Here is a 22,190-nt window from a genome sequence, read left to right on the forward strand (position 1 = left end):
GCAAAATATCTGCCAAGCAGAGTTAGACTTATTTCAATAATGGGTGTTTATGTCATGTTTTTTAGTACTTGATAATTAGGCTGGGGAAGCTGATTACAAGTCTCATAACTACATAAACTGGCAGATCTAGAGAAAAGAGAAGAAAGAGGTGGAAGATCTGTACATCCATGCAATATATAAATAGAACAGGAAGAATACAGGAATAGGTGCAGCCTTGGCACTATAAAAAGCGTATGTGGAGTTTCCACAAAGGGGACTAGAGAGAGGGACTGAAATAACTGCCCAAGGGATTGTTTAAAAGTCCATTCTAGATAGCTTGGAAGGGGCTTTACACGATGCTTTTCCCAATAACATGTGCGGCATTGGCAAGAAAGTACTTTTATCTCCCTTGAATCACAAAAGCGATATCTCTTGCAAGCTTATGTATATTCAAAATGAACTAGCAGGGCAGCTAGCCAAAGATAAGAAGATTATGTGTATGTAGCAATACAGATGAATGAGAGGCTTGTTTATGTATTTTATTTACGGTCCCAGACCAATAAAACACAAATACAGAATTTAAAATACAGAAACACCAATAAAACACCAATATATACAATTTAAAATACAGGACAACCCCCCTCCATGAAATAATAATGAGAAGAGGATATCACCCAGATGCTGCAAGCCATAGCTAATGCAAGAAATTTGCCAACCTTTGTAGGGGTTGTCCAGGTTAGGTCTTGTGAAAAGAAGGTTGTAATTTCTTGATCAGAAAGATAACTAAACAAGGGCCAGATGCCATCTGTGGTACAATGGGCAGTGTAGTAATACATGGATTACTGACTCTATCTCTGTATCTGAACAGAAACACATATGATTGTGGTGGGGGAGACTAGTATATTTGTCTATAGTCTCCATAATACACCAATTTGAGCCAAGCCTATATGAAATATTCAGGCTATTATAGAAGTAGCTAGGAATTATCCATGGAGAACCTACAATTGCACCATAATAGGAATGGATGATTCTTGGCCTTGTCATTTTATAAATCTAAACCCCAAATCCTCTGTTTGAGTTTGATTAAGGCTTTATCTGGGCTAAGAGACAATATTGTCTGAGTGAGATGTCACAACAATCTAGATCAGAATTAATATGCCTCCTCAGGGATGAGGAGAACTTATTCAGTAGGGTGAGGTGAACCAGAGACTTACCCCAAAGGATTTGTTTCATTTGTTTACCCCAAAATCTGAGAAGGCAAATTCTCAGATAGGCCCCAAGAGAAATGCAGCCCAGCTCAAGGTGAAAAAGGACATTTGAAATTGAGTGAGGGACACCGAGTACGGCTTTCAGAAACTTAAATCGAGCAGCTTCTAAAGTAGGGACACCCTTACAAGCACAGAATTGTGCACCATATAACAACAAACCCAGGACCTTTGCTTTGTACAGTTTTATTGCTGGAGGAATGTAATTATTGTCATGGTGATTTAATATATAGTGATGTGACCAACACAAATTACATAATTCATATCATTTGTGCAATGATGTCATGATGCAGGGTTCCTCAACCTCAGCAACTTTAAGATGGGTGGACTTCAACTCCCAGAATTCCCCAGCCTTGCTGGCTGGGGAATTCTGGGAGTTGAACTCCACTCATCTTAAAGTTGCTGAGGTTGAGGAACCCTGTCATGATGCATATGATGACATTGTGGGTTGTACTGGACACCTACTAATTGTGCAAAATGATATTGTTTCTGTTAGATTGCTATAGATGCTGAGATCTTTGTCAGTTTTTTTTTCCTTCTAAGATTTAGCAGGTGACCTACAACTAATTCTGCTCAGGTAAAGTTCAATAAAAATGCAAATAAAATACGAAATCCTCATAAATAAAATCTAAACAGCAACATTGAACAATTATCCAAAACCAGCTAATGAAAACCAACTGAAATTAATACAGATATGACAGAAAGATCTAAAAAAAATCCTAATGAAATCTACTGAATTTAGTTTAACTAAATTGAAACTGAAATGAAACTAATGTTTTGTTCTACCCCCAACCACCCTCAATTCCTGGCTAAAAGAGGATCTTATGTCATTATACCTGCTGACTCGGAACAAATTACTGGTCAGCCTAGCGGGTGTTTCTTCCAACTGAATTTGTATAGATAGCAACTTTAGTTAAGAACATTGCACATCCAAATAATTTCATGAGAAAGGCTCTGTAGCTTATGAAGTGATACATGATTGAATGGTTCCTTTCTGAAAATGCTTTTTACATGCAGATTAAGAGGGGAAAATGAAATAGGATGGCAAATTCAATCATTTTAGATTTCTATTTTTTATCCATCTCTTACAGGAAAGCAATCTCCAGGTCTGGCCTTCAACATTTGGCTCCCGTTCAAAACCTCAACATGGCCATCAGTAATGGACCAGTGAAGGAGCCAAGAATGGCACTAGAATGGAGTGTAAGGAGTTCCTTTTATAAAACCCTGGATATAATGCTGTGTCACTGATGTAAATAGTAGTGCAACTATTGTGTTTTGATATTTATTGTGTACTACAGAGATCTTACATTCCCTTGAATTTATGGTAACTGATCTGTCTTGCATTTTGATTGGGATGGAGAACCTATGGCATTTCAGCTGATGATGTACCTGTAACTCCTAGGAGTCCCTGGCCAACCTGGGAAATGGTGAGGGAAGCTGGGAATTGGAGTTTGGCAAAATTTGAAGAGTCACAGACAAAAATGCATAGATATTTAACATTTTAAAATGCTGGTAGACTCAAGGTTTCTCATTTTGCAAACAGTCTGGGATCAAGGATCATTTTAGTCAGGGACAGCCTCTTTAGGAGGGAAAATAGGAACTAACTGGAAAGATTCTAATTTCTGCAGATTAAACCTAAGTATCACTTCTACTGTTTCCAGATATTTTTGTCTGTGTGGGAAGCAGCCTTTATGTTCCTGAAATAAAGTGCTGCTCATACTGGAAGATTTGGAATTCAAATGTTAAAATATTTTATGACACTACTCATTTCCCCTATACTGGCCATCTCTAACTGTTTTGGGCTTCACCCAAAACTATCATTACCAGCCAAACTCAGCAAAAGGGATTATGGATGTTGTTCTCTTAACATGATTGGAAAACACCATTTGGAGGGGCTGGTACAAGGTTGAGAATTAATGTGCCATTTGTATGCCAGTTGTTGGGGAATGATGGTTTCAGTTATGCCCTGGTTGGCTCTTCCAGAAGTGTTTGCTTGTCCATCTTCTGGAATGTTGAATCTTGGATTAGATCAATATTCCTCAGTCAGGTGCCCTTCATATACTTTGGGACTACAGCTCCCAGAGTTTCTACTCAATATGGCCAGCATTGCCCCAAAATGTCAGGAACTGCAGTCACAACACATCTGGAGAACACCAGGGTGGGGAATGCTAGCCTATTTTGGGTAAATCTGGACTCTTAGGAATGATACATCAATATAAATTGTATGGTTTCTTGCAATATATGCCTCCAATATAGATTTTAGCCAGATTTATTTAGATGGAGGCAGTCCTGTAATTAAGAAACATTAGCAAAAATGCTTTTTTAAATGTTTTCATCCAGCTTGGTACATTGACATACGTATGTAGAAAGATTACACTTGTCCATTCATAGTTTCATGATGACAGGACATGAGGAAGCAATGTCTTTCAACATGCACAATCTAGGGCTGCCATCTTCAATTGCATGTCTTCCAGATAATTCCCAGAAATCATATTTGAGAAGCACTAATGGGTAAGGCATTCTCTGACCACCTTGTATTGTGCCTACAGTGGCCTTGAAAACTCTCCTGGTCTCTGGAGGACCAGTATAATGTGTTTTTGAAACATTTTAGTTTTTCCTTCTTGGAATAATGATACAATTTATACAGGCAATGGGAATTCAGCCCTATTGCTTATTGAGGGACTTATACAAGAAGAAAAAATGAAATGACTTCCCACAATAGTCCACCTTTATCTTTAGGGAATCTAGACTGGGAACATGAAGAAATGGTATAACTAAGAAAAGGCATGGCAGAATATGAAAACAGAGCAACTCTTTTAAATATACTGTAAATATTAGGTTAAAACTTTTCTTTAAAAAATTAAAAATGGATAGCTTTTTCACCATAAATATTTTTGTCTGCCTCTCATAAAAGGTTATTTTATGTTATTTCTTCCATCTACATATTCTAGATTTATTTCCTATGGCAATTTTTTTTTTTTTTTTGGTGAAAGATTGCTAATGGAACTAAACCATACTGGTAGTCCTTGCTTAACAACTGCCCTGTTTAGCGAGCATTTGAAGTTACGATGGTGCTGAAAAAGTAACTTTACAATTGGTCCTTGCACTTATGACTAGAAAGTAGTTGACTAGAAACTAGAATTTGTATAATTTTTTGAACTGTATTTTCATAGGTACTAATAATACTTTCTCCATTAGTGTTTATACTAATCTAGAATTTATCCTAGAACAGTTTAAAAATTCTGTGGAATTATGCACTGTATATTGTTCATAGTTATGCAATGGGAGCAGTTAATTCCCATGAAATAAATATTTTTTTGGACAATCAAATCCTGTGTGGACATTGTCTCTAAGCATATAAGGTAGAGTGACAAAGACTATAAGAGGCTTGAAGACTAACCTCTAGAACAGTTAAAGGAACTAGGTATGTTAAATCTAAAGAAGAGAAAGCTAAAGGAAGACATGATAAAAGTCTTCCAATACTTGAAGGACTGTTACAGAGAAGAGGGTGTGGATTTGTTCTCCATAGCTCCTGAGGATAGGTTGAACATCAGGGAGTACATGTTTTACAGAGGGAGATCCAAACTTGAAATAAGGAGGAATTTCCTGAGCATGAGAGCTGTTAAGCTTGCCTTCTGGAACTGTGGGGGGATCCATCATTGGAAGTTTTCAAGCAAAGTTGGGCAGCCATTTGTAAAAGGATTCTTGCCTTGGGCAGGGGTTAGATTAGAAGACCACCAAGGTCCCTTCCAAGCCTATGATTCTATGATATATGAAATAGGCAGAGGATGCTGTAGGACCTTTGGGTCAGGAGAGTTTCCAGTTTGAACAATTATAGTATATTTCAGTTCTGATGGCTACATATGGTCTTAGTAGGTCTTAATGGCATGTGTTGTTTTCTTTTGTACTTAATGGTTATTATTTGTTCTTCCCTTTTTGTACACTACCCAGAGTCATATCTGAGTTAGACATGCAATCATAGCTCCCTTCTTTCTCTCTATAAATTTACTACTGTACATATTTGTGGATAAGCCCATCCATGGATAAGCCGACTCTCTAATTCAGGGTTTCTCAACTTTATCAACTTTAAGATGTGTTGACTTCCACTCCCAGCATTCCCCAGCCAGCATGGCATCCTTCAGTCTTGGCAAGCTGTTTGGTTCTTCAGAAGATATCCCTATTATGCGTATCTTTTCTTGTCCCTCTAGATTTTACGGAAACTATGCCTTTTGAGATGAGCAAGAAGTCCAATACTAATCTGAGATTAATGCAGAAATGATCCTTTTTATTATGATTTTTGAAGACTTTTAAGGTCTCAGGTTCTTAAATCTATTGTTCATTGTATTACAGCCGCCTTGCATTGCTTTCTAGGCATTATGAATAATTATATATTGCTTCCCTAAAATATTTCACAGTGCTTTACAACCAAATAGTTGCTTGATTGCTTGTCTTCAGTGTTAAAGCAGTTAATATTGTCAGAAGTACGAGATCCCTTCCTTTTCTCTGTTCGTGTCCCAAGCCAGGAATTTAATAGAAACCACCAGACAGCCAATGGAGAGTCAAAGGAAATATGTTTATTCTATCCAAAATTATTAGCTTTGGATGGGTGGCCATGAAGAACACCTTTCAGTCTCCCTTTTTATAGGAATTTAGCCTATCATTATCAATGGAATGGAATGCAATGCTTTAGCTTATTACAATAGTTTTCTGATCTATCAGCATGAGCATCTTCTTCCTATACAATCCTTCCTTCCTTCCTTCCTTCCTTCCTTCCTTCCTTCCTTCCTTCCTTCCTTCCTTCCTTCCTTCCTTCCTTCCTTCCTTCCTTCCTTCCTTCCTTCCTTCCTTTGCTAAAACAGATGTTTCCTTATGCTAAAGTTATGGCAAACTTCCTTATTTATAGTTAAACAGACGTCTCTTTGTCTAGAGCTAAAACAATGGGCTTTTTATCTTTTCTATACATGTGTTTTTTTATACATAAGATATGTCTTCCTTTACATAGATTTTGATCCATGATATATTCACTTGTTTATTCTGACAGGAACTAGCATTACTATCTTTCCTATGCAACCTTTCCTTATTGTAAACATATAAGAAGAATATTCTAATAACATAACATGTATACATTCAAGGGAAATTCTGTTTCCTTTTCACATAAGGAAGACCAGGGTGAAAAGACTGACCTTTAGGAGGTGCTTAAATGATATAATTAATTAGGAAGGAGGGGCATTAAGAAGTTCCAGAGGGAAAAACTGAGGGGGTCTGTGGTCAGAGCTTACGCTTTGCCAAGCTGTTATGATGAGCAAAGCACCCTTACTCTCAGTGAGTTTTGTCCCCTAGTGAGGCCTTGGCTCTGGCACAAATGGGCAGCCACTTGCAGTGTCTCTCTATCCATGGTATAGACCATGTGGGTGATGCCAAGGGCTGGAATGAGGTGCCAATGTGGAGAACACTGCACTTGGACATCTCCAACAGTTTGGGGACATTTGTGGCTGCCCTGGAGGAGGAGGAGGAATTATTTTTCTCTTCTTTTTATGTTCAAAGGGCTGCTTGTACTAATTGGATTGGTTTCAAGGTTGGCTTAGCAGCATACAGACTGACAAGAGTTAATTGAAAATAAACTCAATCCTGGGAAGAAAAAAAAAGCAGCAAAGACCTTTAAGAGGCTCATGCAGCTACTGTACTGCAAAAGTTGTCCCCTTTTTATTTGTGTGTGTCCAGACACCTCCTCTACTGGTGCCACCATTGAAGGTGATTGCAAAATGGTGGTTGCTTCAATGCTTCAAAGAGAAGTGCACTAGCAGCTGTTTGGAATGCTTCGCACAATCCAACATCTTCTCTTCTTCCTCCTGCCTGCTTGCCCTGCAGCCTCCCCATATTCCTATATCCAGTGCAATGATTAAATTACACCGATTTTCTTGTCATGTTTATATAATGTACTGTATTTTGTTTTATTGTTATAAGCCACCTTGACTACTCACTTTCGTAGAATGGCAAGGTGTAAATTTAGTAATAAATACAAAACCAAATAGGTTTGGATGGATATGGTTGGATTAGGGAAAAACCACAAGCCATAAGCCTGTATGATACAATGATTTGGTTTGGGAGTGGAGAGATGCCAGTTCAATCCTCATGTGATGATGGAGCTCACTGGGGCCAGTCCCTGTTTCTGAGCCAAGTTATCTCCTCAAATTGATTGCTGTGAAGATGAAGTGAGAAGAGCCCTTTATTTGTGCTTCTTTGAGCTTCCTGGAAGAAAGATGGCATAGAAATGTACTGTCATACTAGGGCGCATGACAGACTTCATCATTTTCTTCCTTTCAATCTGCTTCTCCAGCTCAGATTTCAGTTTGGAGAAGGATTTGAAGCATGCATGCTTTTCCCTTGAGCCAAGCTTTCACAAGCCACTGATCCTGGCCCAGCTCTACTGAGAATTGTGAAGTCAAGCTACCACTGTGTGATAAAACTCTGAAACAGACTGCAACCTTCCCTTTACATTTATGTGACATATTTTAATATTTATGGAGGAAAAAAGTGTACGCCTTCCAGCTTGTGCAGCTAAGAAAATCTATTTATTTAAACTCATAGGTTTTCTGAGTAGACATATAGAACATGAATCCACAGGAAGAAGATAAACACAGGTTTGTTTTGGTATTTTCTGCTTTAAACAGCTGAGTTGTAGTGAGCCAACTGTTTTATTGATATGACTTTTTAAAAAAAGTAATTTTTTTTTTCAATCAAAGTTACATAGCAGTTGCAGGCTTTCATATTTCTCAGACTTCTTACTTCTATTGTGTAATTCATTGGACTAAAAAGGAGTGACTTTGGTTATTACTGCTAAATTATTTTTGCAGTCTTAATAATAAATTTGCCATTTGGCTGAGTTTCTTTTTAATGAGTGCCATTGGTAAAAGGAAAGCATTTCATAACTCAGCAGTTTAAGCGATAAGGGATATTGAAAATGAGTTTAAAGGTGATCTGCAAGCAATTTGCTATCAGACACCATCTGGCTGGGTGTCAGAAATCCCACAGAAATCATCTGTGACTTTTTTTTTTCAAATGGAAGCCAAAATTTCAGGTCTGTACAGTGTATCCAGCTAATGTTTAATAAATAAAGATCATGCTATATATTTTTGCTAGTTGTACTGAACGGTCTGTGTACTTCCATTAATCTGGATATAGGGATTGACTGGGGGTATGCTGAATGCCAACTAAACTGGAATTTACCATGGCCATTTTCCAGTGGAGGGTCTCCATCCTTCCTGGGCCAATGAGCAAAACACAGATTTTGATAGCTTGCTCTGGGAGGTCCTGGAAAATGTCTTTCAAGGAGAATTTTGCACCTTTATTATACAGTAGCTTCTGTGGTGAGAATGGAAAATGATAAAACACCCATTTATCAGAAGACAATGTGGCTAGAATGTCCTTTGCCTTCCCTTTTAAACCTCAGGGTCTCAGTTAATTTTTGCCTTCTTCTGGGCTGGTGGGTACACTGTCAAACATACCTATAGCTTGCAGCCATGTGCCATATTTATTTTCTAAAACGTTTATGGGATCCATGTGGGGCTCAGAGGTCTTTTGGGGAATAAAAATGGAGTTGGTAGTTCACTTTGCATTGTGATAGCTTCCATTTTTTTAAAAAAAATATTTTTTAAAAGTCAGGTGCTGGGAGGGCCCATGGACATCACATTATGGCCCCAGTTCTCTGCCCAGGCATAGTTCACTACCCAAGAAAGGGAGACATCTGCTAAATTTTGAAAATTTAGACTTGCTGTACGTAGCTGTCATCTCCAGATACTACTTTTCACTATAAGCATCTCCAAAACATCTCTCAGGAATGCAACATGTAATGCATTGGCAGATAATTTCTATCCATGAATTTGATGGTGCATTCATGTTTGTGTGTATGTGTGGGTGTGCATTTGTGTATATGTGTGTATTTATGTTTGTGTGTGTATATGTATGTGTGTGTGTATACACACATGCACAAACACACATGGTTTTCTCATTTCATACATTTGTATCTGTTTTTTTGGTTTGCTTGTGAAAGCTTGTGTCAAAACCACTTTGTTTTTTCCTCCTAAATTTATTCTGAATTGCAAGCTTCAAGTTCCTAAAGCATGGAATTGATATACCAATGAAAATCTATTAGGCAAATGTCATTCACATTCTTTTGTGCCAATTATAATGGCAGTCAATTATGGGGTGTCTTCTGAGCATCTGATAGGAATAGATCGTCATGGAGAAAATCTATCTATGTGATTGCTAGGAGTTGAAGATGACTTGATGGCACAAAACCAATCAATCAATCAATCAATCAAATCTGAGGATCTGAAGCAATCAAATGATTATCTGAGCCTTTGAGATATTAATTGGGACGAGCAGAAAGTATGCATTTAGATGAATGTGGGAATGATTGAGGTACCTGCATTTTGATAATGTCATCATGAATGTGCCCCAAAGGATGGAGGCAATGAGATGCTTGGGACCACTAAATGTCTGCTAGATAAAGCAAGGTTTTATGAGCAGTTTTATTTTTCCTTTGGCTGTGTGAATAAAGAAAGCAGGAAATTACAATGAGTCAAAGGCTGGGTTTGCATATCTGCTAAGCCATAGCATGTGTAACCATGGTTTATTAAATAAATCACAATGTCTCAGTTCACCCAAGATGTTTAACGATAAACCATAGTTTACAAATTACACTGGTTGGAGTTATACAGTTAACTGTGGCTGAGTGTAATGTGTTGAACCCAGACATTTTCTTATTTAGTCACACTAGGTGCCCTGGTAATCAGCTTTGGAATAAGCTTAATTGCTTAATGGCTGGGATGAAGAAGCTGCATAAACTTTAGAATGAGATGTAAATCCTGCCATTATCTGTTATTCCAGCAAGCTCAGATTCAGATATGGATCTCATGCACTGAACAGAGTTTTACATGCAACTTTTCTATTATTTGCATAACCGTCAGCTGCATTGGGTAACCTTGCATTTTGAAATACAGGCTTAAAAAAAACCACACACAATAAAACCACAACAAAATACACACCAGAAATTCCTAAAACTGGCCTCAGACTTTTAGCTAATTTCTGCAAACAGGCGAGCTCACTAGTTTTTCTCCATTTGTGTAAGTCTTTTAAATAGCATGGGTTTATGTAAGTTTACTTAGAAATAAGAGCCACTGTGTTAAATGGGACTTACTTCAGGGAAGCATGGAAAGGATTAACATATTTTATTTTTAAAAAAACCTCAATGACATATAAATATGCTATTAGAATTCACTTGGTCACATTTTAATAGACAGTGTCAGTTTTTTATCTTGAGTCACCTTATTAATGCTGTATTAACATAACATAGCTAATTAGATCTGTCAATATAAATGTGCTAAATAGTTAATTTATGAAAGTATAGTATTAACAAGAAGACCCAAGAAGTGATCCTACCTTTCAGTTTAAGAAGTAATCTATGCATGTATTTGTCCTTCCAGGAAAATGCAATAAATGGTGAACATCTCTGGCTGGAGACCAATGTATCTGGGGATTTGTGCTACCTGGGAGAGGAAGGCTGTCAAGTCAAATTCTCTGTGAGTGTCCTGCTTTCATAATTTCTGTCGTAGCATCACTTGACTGTATGTACACACAGTGAACTCACTCCACTGGAACATGATGGGATTGCACCCGTACATCTGGGTGCTTTAGATGGAGGTGGTAATTATGGAACCTGATTGATCCATCAGATGTCATGGAATATGATGACCACTTCGAGACTGCCAGCAAAGGGGATCAAAAGACAGAGTTCTGTATCAGTTTCACCTATATTGGTTTATATATAATTTAGAAACTATTACAATAATCTTGATGAAGCTTCTCCTCTAATAGGGAACACTGTGATCAGGTGACCTGTGAGCCTGTTCAGTTGAATGCTAATTGCTGAAGGATCACACCACAGTCCATGGTCTTCCTTCTGAGCATTCTCTGAGGATTTCCACTCTAGCAATTTATAGTGTCATTCCTCCACCCCATTTTATTTGTTTATATTTTTAAAAGAATATAAGAAATGATACAGGTAGAAGAATCAAGTACAGGTAATGAAACCTGGGTGGATAAACAACAAATCTAAAATAGCAAAAAACCACAATTACTGGAAGCTTATGATATTGTAAGACATTTTATAATGTTGAATTTTAAGCTAAAATGTTTGGCTAACATGGTTCAAGTTATTAAGGAAAGATTGTTGATAGTGAACCATACATTAAATCAGTGCTGTAAACTGTATGTCAAGATATGAACTGTAAAACCCAATTTTTGAATGTGGCATGATTCCCTGTATAAGATTGTAGTCCAAGGATGGCTTTATACTGTCATTCTGTCATCTTGATATATCATTAGTGCAGAGAGGCCTTATATTACCATAGTGATGGCTGGGTGATGCTAGAGATCAGAAGTATAGAAATCCTCCAAATCTTAGCAACAGATTTGGAATGGACCGCTCCAAATCAAGTATCAAAACTGTTATTTGCAAAGTAAGGTACAAGCTGCTGTATGTACCTTACTGCTAGAGAGCTGTTAATAGCACCTTCATGACTATATATTTTATGTGCACTAGGCCCATGAAAGAAGTTAACTGAAAAAATCAAGTGAAGGCATATAGGATGAAGAGGCAGGAGTTGTAGATTGTACTCATGTCTACAGGCTTCCCTCGCTGCATGCAAATTCACTATTACACAATTGATCATTTTAGTCCAAGAATTTGGTTTATGTATAAGACAAACAAAACACCCCCCCCCCCATGATTCCATTTGTGCCAGCACAGTCAATTTGCATCAAAGGTCTGGCAATATGCCAAGACTTCTTTCCATCAATACCAAAGACATTTTTTCCACCAAACCCCCTTTCTGCCCTCACTCACACATTTACCATCCCATTGAGACTTTTTTCCTAGGTCCCTTGATTACTTCTGCACCTGCAGTAGCTACTACTGATATTATGGGGTCCAAATGGCCATCAACATTTGTCCAACCCCCTTACTTGAAATGAATAGGAAAAGAACCTCTTTAACACTAGAAACAAAGATGAATATATTATACCCTGCTGAAGCAGGTGAAGGATCCTCAACCGTAGGACGAGCTTTTAGCTTGGGAAAATCTACCATGTGCAACATAGTGCAGAATGCTAATAGAATTTGTAATACTCTGATGTAATGCTCTGATGCATCTCTTTATTTGCCATGAGAACCATGAGCAGTAGAAATCCAGCTGTAGAAAAGATGGAGAACGTGAGACAATGAAGAAAACATGTTGAGTAGTGCAGTGTTTGACAATAAGACTGAACATTTATAAGAATGTTTGTCGATGCGTTTGGGTTATAAAATGTGACAGCCTGTTCATGGAAAGTATTGTGAGTGCAGAGTTCCTACAGGCGCACAGCTTTTTCTCCCTTGCTCAGTTTCTAATGACAGATACATTTGCCAGAGACAGAAATGGGGCTGCTTCAAAAGCTAGTTTGCAGTCTGCATTTGTTCAGCTTATTCTTAAGAAGGTGGAGAAACATTCTGAAAAACTGAACTGCTGTTCATGGCTAATGAGTCATGAGCGGCTTTGCCAGGGGCAGGATATTTTAGTTTTTGTTTTCATTCGTGATGAAATGAATTTAGGCTCAACATGTCCCTGAGAAGTTGCTCAGCTAATACTTGCTTGCAAACAAATAAATTTACATATTTGTAATTCACATTCCGTCCTCAGTCTCCACTGGATGCTTCTGGATTAGTTTTTTTTTAGGAAAAATACCCAAATCATCATGCAAAAGCAGCACATTTAGCAAAGGAACATTGAAATATTCCTTCCTGAAAATACATCAACCAAAATAGTAGTGATTGTGCTTGCTTTGAGGTGGGAGATAAGATGTTTTCCTTGATCTGAAATGCCTCTATTGTTGTGCACTGTTTTGATTAGTAAATTGGAGACTGCAGGTGAAATCTTCCTGGTGTCTCTTCACCTTCCAAACTGAGATGAACAGCTACTGGGGCCAGATTTTTCTCTGTATTCACCAGATCTGGATGGGATTTATTTTAACAGATTTTCATTTTCCTAGCTTTAAGCCAATGTAATGTAGTAGTTGGATTAGAACCAGGAAGTCTAGGTTGAATCCATACCCAGCCATGGAAATTCACTGAGTGATTTTGGACCAGATGCTATCATGTAGTCCAGCCAACTTCACAGGGTTGTTGCTGTGGAGAAGAATTGGAGGAGAGAGAGAAATTATAGCAAAACTTTGCTCTTTTGTCTGGCAAGGAAAATAAAAACAAAATAAGTCAACATTTCTTCATTCACTTATGCATTTTTGCATATGTATTTTGGATATAAAACAATTAAGAATAGAGAATGTTTATTATACATGCACATCCCTGTACAAATGGACTCTTACTTTTGCTTTGTTTTTCTTTTGCTAATGTTTCAGAAGTCAGCTGTTCGAAGAAAATGCGCAGCATGCAAGATTGTGGTCCACAACGCATGCATGGAGCAGCTGGAAAAGGTAAGATGGTGCCACCTCCTGGTTTAAATGTGGCAAGGAACAAATTTCAACAAAATCATTTTTTAGAAACTGAAATAATACTTTATTTAAAGTGGGACTTTTAGGTTAAAGTGCAACCATTCTATACGCCCCGTTTCCACTCCCCCATTCTCCAGCAATCTCCAAGGCTATAACATGTATTCAGTTTTACAGAAGGAATCTGGTAGCACCTTTTCTGACGAGCCCATTCTATTAAAAGTCATGAACTGCATCTCGCTTCCGTCAGATGCAAAGATTGGCTAGGCTGACAAAGGATTTAAATGGGGTGGGGGGGGGGGAGAAAGGGAGGAGAAGACAGGTGGCTTCTGCAGTTGCAGATTTCAAGTACCTTATCAATTCACAATGATAATGTATTAAAAACCCAATCCTATATCAGTCTAGCCAGTCTATGCATCTGATGAAGTGGGCAGTAACTCACAAAACCTTATGCCTTTTTATAAAATTTGTTAGTTGGAAAAGGTGCTACCAGACTCCTCCTAATTTTTTGACACCAATAGACTAACACAGCTCTCACCCTATTCAGTTTTTATGGAACTCTTCTGTTTTTCTGTCAGTCTCGTGAGGCAGTCGGGACAAGAAGCACACCCAGAAGTACTAGCTCTAACCTTATTGAAAGGTTACATTAACAGAATCTTGCCAGTCTGTAAGAACATCTCTTCCCCCTCACCTTTACAGTCCAAGAAACTAGGGAGGGCCCCTTCTGAGGCATTTGCCACGCCCCCATTCCTTCTGCGGGCTCAGCTGCCGTTTGTCTGACCATTGCCTAGTCTGTGGCCCTTCCTCTTGTCTCCCAAGGTCATTCCCACATACCATTACATTGTCTTTTTCTTTTGGTTGCTGCAACTGAGGAGGTTCTCCTGCACCTCTTATGTGGTCACGGTATTGAAAGTAATGGGCAAGATGTCAGTACCCCCTCCATTTCACATATGGAAGCTAACTGGATGTGAAGTTAATTAACTCTTATTTTAACATTGGCAATGCAGTATTCCATTGGCCTGTGGGCAGACAACCTCGTGATGCTGAGCAGACCACATATACCACACAGTTCTATCCATTCCCCCTTTCTTAGTCTTGATCCACTCAGCCTTAGTTTCAGCTACTTAAGCAATGATATTAACCTACAATGTAGAGGGAATGATGTGTCAACACAATATGTATGGCATTTTGTTCTCTAAGGCAAATGGTAGATTTCTTCACTATGGTTATTCTCTATTCATCAGCAAATATGAAAGGGATAGTCTGATGTATCTTCCGGTAACAATCAGCTGTAGGAGAGGAGCCAAATTGTAAGGAAGAACAACGTTCTGCGATATTTTAAAGAATTATACTTTTGGGGGGGGATTATTTTTTGTGTAGTCAAGAGCGTGTTGAGCATAATGTCACAAACTAGCCTTTTGCCGATGAAGCTTGTGCCAGAAATCAGGGCCTTTTATCATGCTGCAAGCAGAGTCTGATTTTTAATTTATTTGAAAGAAAATATAAATTGCTATTTCATATAAATGTTGTACAGCTATGTAAAGCAGGTAAGAGGAAATAGAATGGGGTCTTTGTTTACCAAAAAAGCAATTGTGCTGGTAATTGTACAAATCATGAATGATCCATGTTGGGTTCTGTTTTGATTAGCAAAAGCAAATAGACTTGTGGCATATGAATGAGTAATAAATACATTGTGGCATGGGCTTTTATTTTCAATAGCTGATTTTCTCAGTTGCATGAAGGAATGCCTTGATTGTGTATGATAGTCTATACTGCAGATGTGTGTATGTGTCATCAAAATGAACTTTTTTTTTAATTGCTAGGCATGAAAGAAACTTCATTCTAACAGAGCAGGAGGTTCTAAAAGGCCCTGTTGGTTCAATTTTCTTGCTGATTTTTAGCAGAAATAACAATATTCTCCCCCTACAAATCTGTTACTGAAGGTATCTGAAGGAACTGTTCACGAATATAGTCATAAAGGATTCTAGATCAGCTATTGCCACACAGTTAAGTGAGATTTTAATAGTAGGCTGGCTGTGGGTTTTCTTTTCTTCAGAAAAGTCCCTGCTGCTGCATTAAGGGGAGACTTGAGACTTGTGGGTTTAACCCCTCTCCCCCCAGGATTTTACCATCTCTTAAGGTAGTTGGGTGCAGAGTTGACCTTGGGGGGGGGGCTTTTATCCCCCTTTAATGTATTGACTCGGGTGCAACCCCTGGGACGGAATGGTAGAGCATGGTGGAGCATGGCAGAGTGGGGGAGCGTGATGGAGAGCTTGGGTGAGCAGCAGGCTTGGGCGAGCTCCAGTGTAGTTCCTGTGTGGCACGGTGAACCCCAGTGAACCCTGGAGTTGCGTGGAGATCCCTGGTGGACCCCAGCATGGGTGGTAACTCTCGGTGAGCCCTGGGACAGCGTGGTGAGCCCTGGAGCAGAGTGGGGCAGCGTAGTGAGCTCCAATGTGCTCCGGAACACAGTGAGCTGCAACGAGCCCCGGAGTTGCAACGAGCCCTGGACTGGCTCTGTGAATTCCAACAGGCCCCAGCATGGTGCAGTGAGCCACAGCGAGTCTTGGTGAGCCCCAGTACATGCAGCAAGCCCTGATGAGCCCCAGCATGGTGCGACGATCTTCAGTGGGCCCCGACGTAGCATATCGAGCTCCAGGCCCAGCAGGGCCTGACGTGGTACAACAAGCCTTAGGCCCAGCTAGCTCAGTAGGCCCCAGTGAGCCCCAGCACAGTGTGGCAAACCCCAGCAGGCCCCGAGGTGGCATATCGAACCCCAGGCCCAGCAGGCTCCTATGCGGCACATCGAACTCCAGGTCCAGTAGGCTCAGTAAGCCCCGACATGGTACAGCAAGGCCCAGGGAGCCCTGGAGCAGTGCTGCGAATTCCAAGGAGCCCTGGAGCCACACAGCGAGTCTTAGTGAGCCCTGGAGTGATGCGACAAACTCCAGTGAGCCCCTATTTGCTGTGGGGACCTGGAGGCATCTGGAGTCCTGGGGACTTGGTGGTTTGGTGCAAGGATGCGGAGTGGGTTGGAGGGGCCGAGCGTGTAGTGGACTTGTAATCCAGCTTTGGAGGAAGATTGCTCAGCTTTGGAGGAACAACCGGGCAGTGGAGCAGCCGGACAGTACACTAAGCCAACAGCCCTTGATTTTAAGAGTGGTGAACTCGTGATTAAGAACCTAGCCACCCCCACTTACCCTACCCAATGTCAGTGGAGAGCTGTAGGGTCCCTCCAGTGTGAGTCTGGGACACCCTCCCGGGAGTGAGAGTCAAGGAGGGAGTCTGGGAGTGTTTGAGGATATGAGGATTCACCTCCTGGGTGAGAGACAGGAGGTATGAGGGAGTCAGTGGGATGCTCACCCTGCTGACTAGTGAGAGAGGTCGTGCAGGGGGGCAGAGTGTGAGGGGAGTGTAAGATTTGGTGGGGGTGGGCCCCAGTGGTGCCGAGAGCATGAGCTGATGTGCAGGCGAGACCTTCCCTCACCTGTGAGTGTCTGGTTGTGAATGAGGATGATTGATTGGGTGGAGGGAACTTTACCACAGATTAGGGACTCTGGGGGTCCAGGATTGAAGGTACCTGGGCCCAGAACCTCCAAGGACTATGTGGGGGGCCACACTATTAAGGTGATGATGGGTAGAGGACGATATTGCGGTAGCTGGAGGGTGGGTCATCTTCGGGGAAGATGCCCCCTGTGTGTGTTACTGGTGGCATGTTCCGGCCCTCCTTATGATGGAATGGAAAGAGAGGGATCGGGGACAGAAGCATCTCCTCAGCCTACAGCGTGAGCATGGGAAAGCGAAGAAGATGAGACTGGCACCACCCTAAGGAATTCGTAGTGTTTAGCTGCTGGCTTGGGGAGTTAGTCTGGTGAGATTCTGTCTAGCAGGTGTGAGCTAATAAAGTAACTGAGCTGTTCCAGAACTGTTTCATGGAGTTTCTTGGGCTTAACCTGACACTCCTTGATCATTCTCAGGCGCTGGTCAGCAGATTCATAGGGACCCTGGCCTTCAGCTCCTGCTGCTTAATGCCAGGTCGGTTAAAAACAAGCCCCCCTCATATGTGACTTGAGGGGGCAGACCTGGCATGTATTACTGAGACCTGGCTGGGGCCTGAGAGGGGGTGCCCCTCTTGGAAATGTGCCCAGCTGGGTTCATGGTGTGGCACCAGCCGAGATGCCAGGGCAGGGGAGGAGGGGTGGCTATTGTCATCTGGGAATCTCTGGTAGCCTTCAAGGTCATTGCTCCACAAGTTTCAGGCTGTGAGACACTGTTTTTTAGGCTGGGTTCCTGTGAACAGTTGGGAGCGCTGCTACTGTACCAGTCTCCCTGCTGTGTGGCAACCTCCCTGCCTGAGCTGCTCGAGGCCGTCTTGGGGCTGGCAGTGGAGTTCCCCAGACTTATGGTTCTGGGGGACTTCAACCTGCCGTCCCTGGGACAGACCTTGGAGGCGGCTCAGGAGTCCATGGCCACCATGGCAGCCATGGGCCTGTTTCAAATTGTGCAGGACCCAACCCGAGACAGTGGCCACATGCCAGATTTGGTTTTCTTGTCGGAGCAATGGCTAAGTGATCTGAGGGGAGATTTACAGCTTTCCCCGCTGTCATGGTCAGATCACGTCCTGGTGACCCTGAGTTTCTCCTATGCCACCCCCCTCTGCAGGGAGGCAGGACCCATGTGATTGGTCCACCTCCAGCGCCTGATGGACCCGTTAGGTCCAGCAGTCCAGTGGTCCTTGGCTGCTGCCTGGAACAGGGAGGTGGCCAGGGCCTTGGACAGGATCGTGTCTATGTGACCTGTCTTGCCACATCTGTGATGGAATGGAATTATGAAAGCCAGACTCAGGGAGAAAAATGTTTTCTTTCATCTCCTGAGGCGTGAGGGAAAGATAAGAGGATGAGACTGGCACCTCCCTGAGGAATTCGCAATGTTGTGGCTGGCATTACTTGGGAGCTGGGGTTTCAGTCTGGGAAGATTCTTGCTAGAGGTTGTAGCTAATAAACATTGCTGGACTGAATTTACATGGTCTCTTGGAGTTCCTTGGACTAGGCCTGACATATCGGCCCTGATACTCCCCGTGGTTTACAGAGTTGTTGAGGGTTCTGAAGAGGGTCAAGAAACATCTAAAACGTCACTGGAGGAAGACAAAGACCAAATCCGACCGAACACAGGTTAGAGCTGCTATTAAGGCCTACCTTGTGGCGATAAGAACGGTGAAGCATCAATACTTCTCCACCCTTATTGCATCCGCTGAATGCTGCCCAGCGGCCCTGTTTGGGATCACTAGATCCCTTCTTAGTAAGGGGGATTCAGTGATTCATTTGCAGCACCATGCGGAGGAATTTTAGGAGCATCTGCAGGACAAAATTGCTCGGATTCGTTCTAGGTTAGGCTCCGAGCGTGGGCAGGGTCTGGGGAGATACCAAGGGATCATCCTTACCTAGTTATCTGGGAACAGTTTGATTGTGTCACTAGAGACACAGGTGACCTCGTTGACAAGGAGAGGCTGTGTTTAACTTTGGCTGGTGCATCCGGTATAAATCTCAGTAGATGGAGGTAGCATTGTCCCAGTAACACTTTGCTTAATAAGCTCTGATCTGAATTAGTTTAATGCACTCTACATGGTGCATTGCAAATGGTCTTACTGTTAGGTAGAGCACTGAGGGGGGACAGCCTAATGCCAGTCATTAAATGCTGTGCTAGCTCAGTCTATGCTGTTGGCCTTAGTAGTAGACCCCTAAACCTTAGATAGGCTGACCTCAAAGTATTGTGGCCAGGAGCAGGACATTCTCAGTGTCAGCTCTCCACATATGGAACTGGCCTTCAAGGGAATTATGGCAAGTATTCATGCTAGAATTGTGGTGGGAATAAAGAGATGGATGGATGGATGGATGGATGGATGGATGGATGGATAAATAGATAATAGATAGCTATTTTCTTTTAGACAACAATTGAGATGCCTGTTCATCCAAGCCTTTGTAGGATAAAAATCACTCCAGGACCAGAGGATCTTTTAGGCTGCCAACTGTTTTGCTTTTCTTTTCTTTTTAAATGAATCTGGTTTATTTTTAGTCCTTGTTTTTAAGGATTACAGGTTTTATATTTGATTTTTTTTTTCACGCCTTCTCTTATAAACTGCTGTGGGCTTCTCTGGGAGAAAGAAGAAGAAGGAAATAAGATAAACAACCAATATCTTTCTAAATTACAAAATATGTCATACAGATGGAATCAGGTCTTAAATATTCATCCTCAAATGGGAAGAGAACTCAGAAGGAGGTTAATTATCTTTTCTCAGTCCTTGGCTTTGTGATCTTTTGAAGATTCAGCTAAAAGTATTTTATTATTTTTAATTTAATGACATCTAGCAAGAGACTGCATGCCTGCTGTCTCATTCTCCTTTTCTTCTCTCTCCCAGTAACATCTAATATAGGTAGTCATTGATTTACAACCACAACTGGGACTGGAATTTCCATCACTAAGCGATGTAGTCATAAAGTGAGATGTCATGTGACTGCATTGCTTAGTGACTGCAATCCCGGCAGTTCCAGTTGCCATTGTTAACCAAGTGAGTACCCACCCCAATCCAAGCCATTCTGGGCTTGGTCTGTCCTAGCCCTGAGCCTCAAGTAAGGTAAGGGACTGTCTCTAACTCCCCCCCGCCCCACATATCTGCCCTTCTGGCTGCCCTGCACCCTGCCTTGCAGGGTGGCAAGCAACCCCAGAAATCACATGGCTCTGGGGCTGTTTGCCACACCCTGGGAAGCTACAGCCGCCCCAGCCTAGTTCCAGCTGCCCTCACCACCCTGCACTCTGAGACCCCTGCTGCCCTGCGCTTTACCACCCCAGCTGACCTTCGCTGTCTTCTTGCTTCTGCTGTTGATGAGGCATGCCCACCCTGGCTGCTGGGCCAGGTTGGGCTGGGCTTCAGCTGCAAAAAAAAAAAAAAAGCCAAAAGCAGGCCCTGAGCATGGCGGCGCAAAGGGGCATTTTGACATGCAGCTGCTCATGGGCTGCTTTTGGCTTTTTTTTCCCCCACAGCTGAAGCCCAGCCTGGCCCAGCCCAGCAGCCAGGTTGGGCGTGCCTCATCAGCAGCGGAAGCAAGAAGAGGGTGAAGTTGAGGTGGTGGAGCGGAAAGTGGCAGGGGGCAAAAGGGCCTAGATGGGGAGAGATAGGTGAATGGGGGGAGTTGAAATGCCCCTGTGGTCGTAAGTGTGGGCGGGCTGCCAAGCACCCAAATTTTGATCATGTGGACGCAGGGGTGCTGCAACAGCCGTAACTTCAGGCACCGTTCATAAGTCACTTTTTTTCAGCACATTCCTAACTTCAGAAGTTCGCTGAACGAATGGTTGTAAGTTGAGGACCACCTGTAATACCACACAGGTGATGCAGGTGCCCCCATGTTGGGATTTTTACCTGCATTGCCAGGATTCTGTGGGAATAGCAATGCTCACAGCAAAGTATTTTGCATCACATCTGTAGGTATTGATCCATGTATATTACCCATAGGCCATTTTTCAAGCCATAGACCCTCCAAGCTATTCTCAAAGGATTGTGAGTAAAACCCAATCCATTTAAAATACAGTGAAATGGTAAAAATAGAGTAGCTAAAAATAGACGAAGCCAGAAAGAAAAATATTCAGTTAAGTAGAGAATGTGCTAAAGTGAAGTAAGTCCTTCATCTAATACTGAAATCATGTTAGATTCACTGGTAAATGTGACTTCCAATAGAAAGCATTACCCCAGCATGGAAGAAAATGTCTCATGCGACCCCACTTTCTTCCCTTCAATTATTTTTTATCCCACATGAAACCCCACGGCCCCTTCTTTTCAGGACCTGAAGCTTCTCCTGACCACTGTTGCTGAAAGCTGAGGACATAATTTCTAAGGCTTTTGAACCATTTTGAAACACAGAAACTGTAGGTGAAATTCTGCAATAGCTTTAACATAAATTTAAAAAGCAATGATCCCACCTCAAACTTCTCCTTTTCGGTGAAAAACTTTGCATCTACTTGGCATCACAGCTCCACTCAGTGTCATTCTCAGGCTTCCAAACAGTACTAAAGGTGGCCCTTAGTCACCAAAAGATGGCCAATTCCTGCTCTGGATGGACTAGTATAGATGTGGTAGAGGGAGGTAACTCTTTATGTTTTTATTCACAACAAAAGAATAAAGTACTGTGAGATCGACTAGCTGCTAGACATTCATTGGCTCCAAGTAATTCAGTGGCACGCATGGCCAAGGGAGGGTTTTAATTTCTGCCCTCCCTATTTTTCTCTTATACCTTAACTATTACAGCATAGAATATGTTCTGGGGGAAATCATCATGTTGACATAGGAGAAAGGTTTGGCAGTTTTTTGGAGTTGGTTATGATCCTCTTCAGATAAGCTGATGTCAGCCTTCC

General features: G+C 41.6%; 1 protein-coding gene across 1 annotated transcript in view; it reads left to right on the forward strand.

Annotated features, from left to right (window-relative positions):
* Positions 1–22,190, forward strand: part of DGKI (diacylglycerol kinase iota) — a 184,540-nt gene that overhangs the window by 23,317 nt on the left and 139,033 nt on the right. The window contains exons 2-4 of the mRNA XM_088141517.1: positions 2,336–2,444; positions 10,730–10,825; positions 13,698–13,772. Coding sequence (XP_087997643.1) covers positions 2,336–2,444; positions 10,730–10,825; positions 13,698–13,772 — 280 coding nt within the window. The remainder of the gene's footprint in view (positions 1–2,335; positions 2,445–10,729; positions 10,826–13,697; positions 13,773–22,190) is intronic.

This window comes from Python bivittatus, unplaced genomic scaffold (genome assembly GCF_059951505.1).
Source record: "Python bivittatus isolate LINGU-HERP-01145 unplaced genomic scaffold, Pbiv_v1 ctg000330_np1212, whole genome shotgun sequence".
Taxonomy (NCBI): Eukaryota; Metazoa; Chordata; class Lepidosauria; order Squamata; family Pythonidae; genus Python; species Python bivittatus.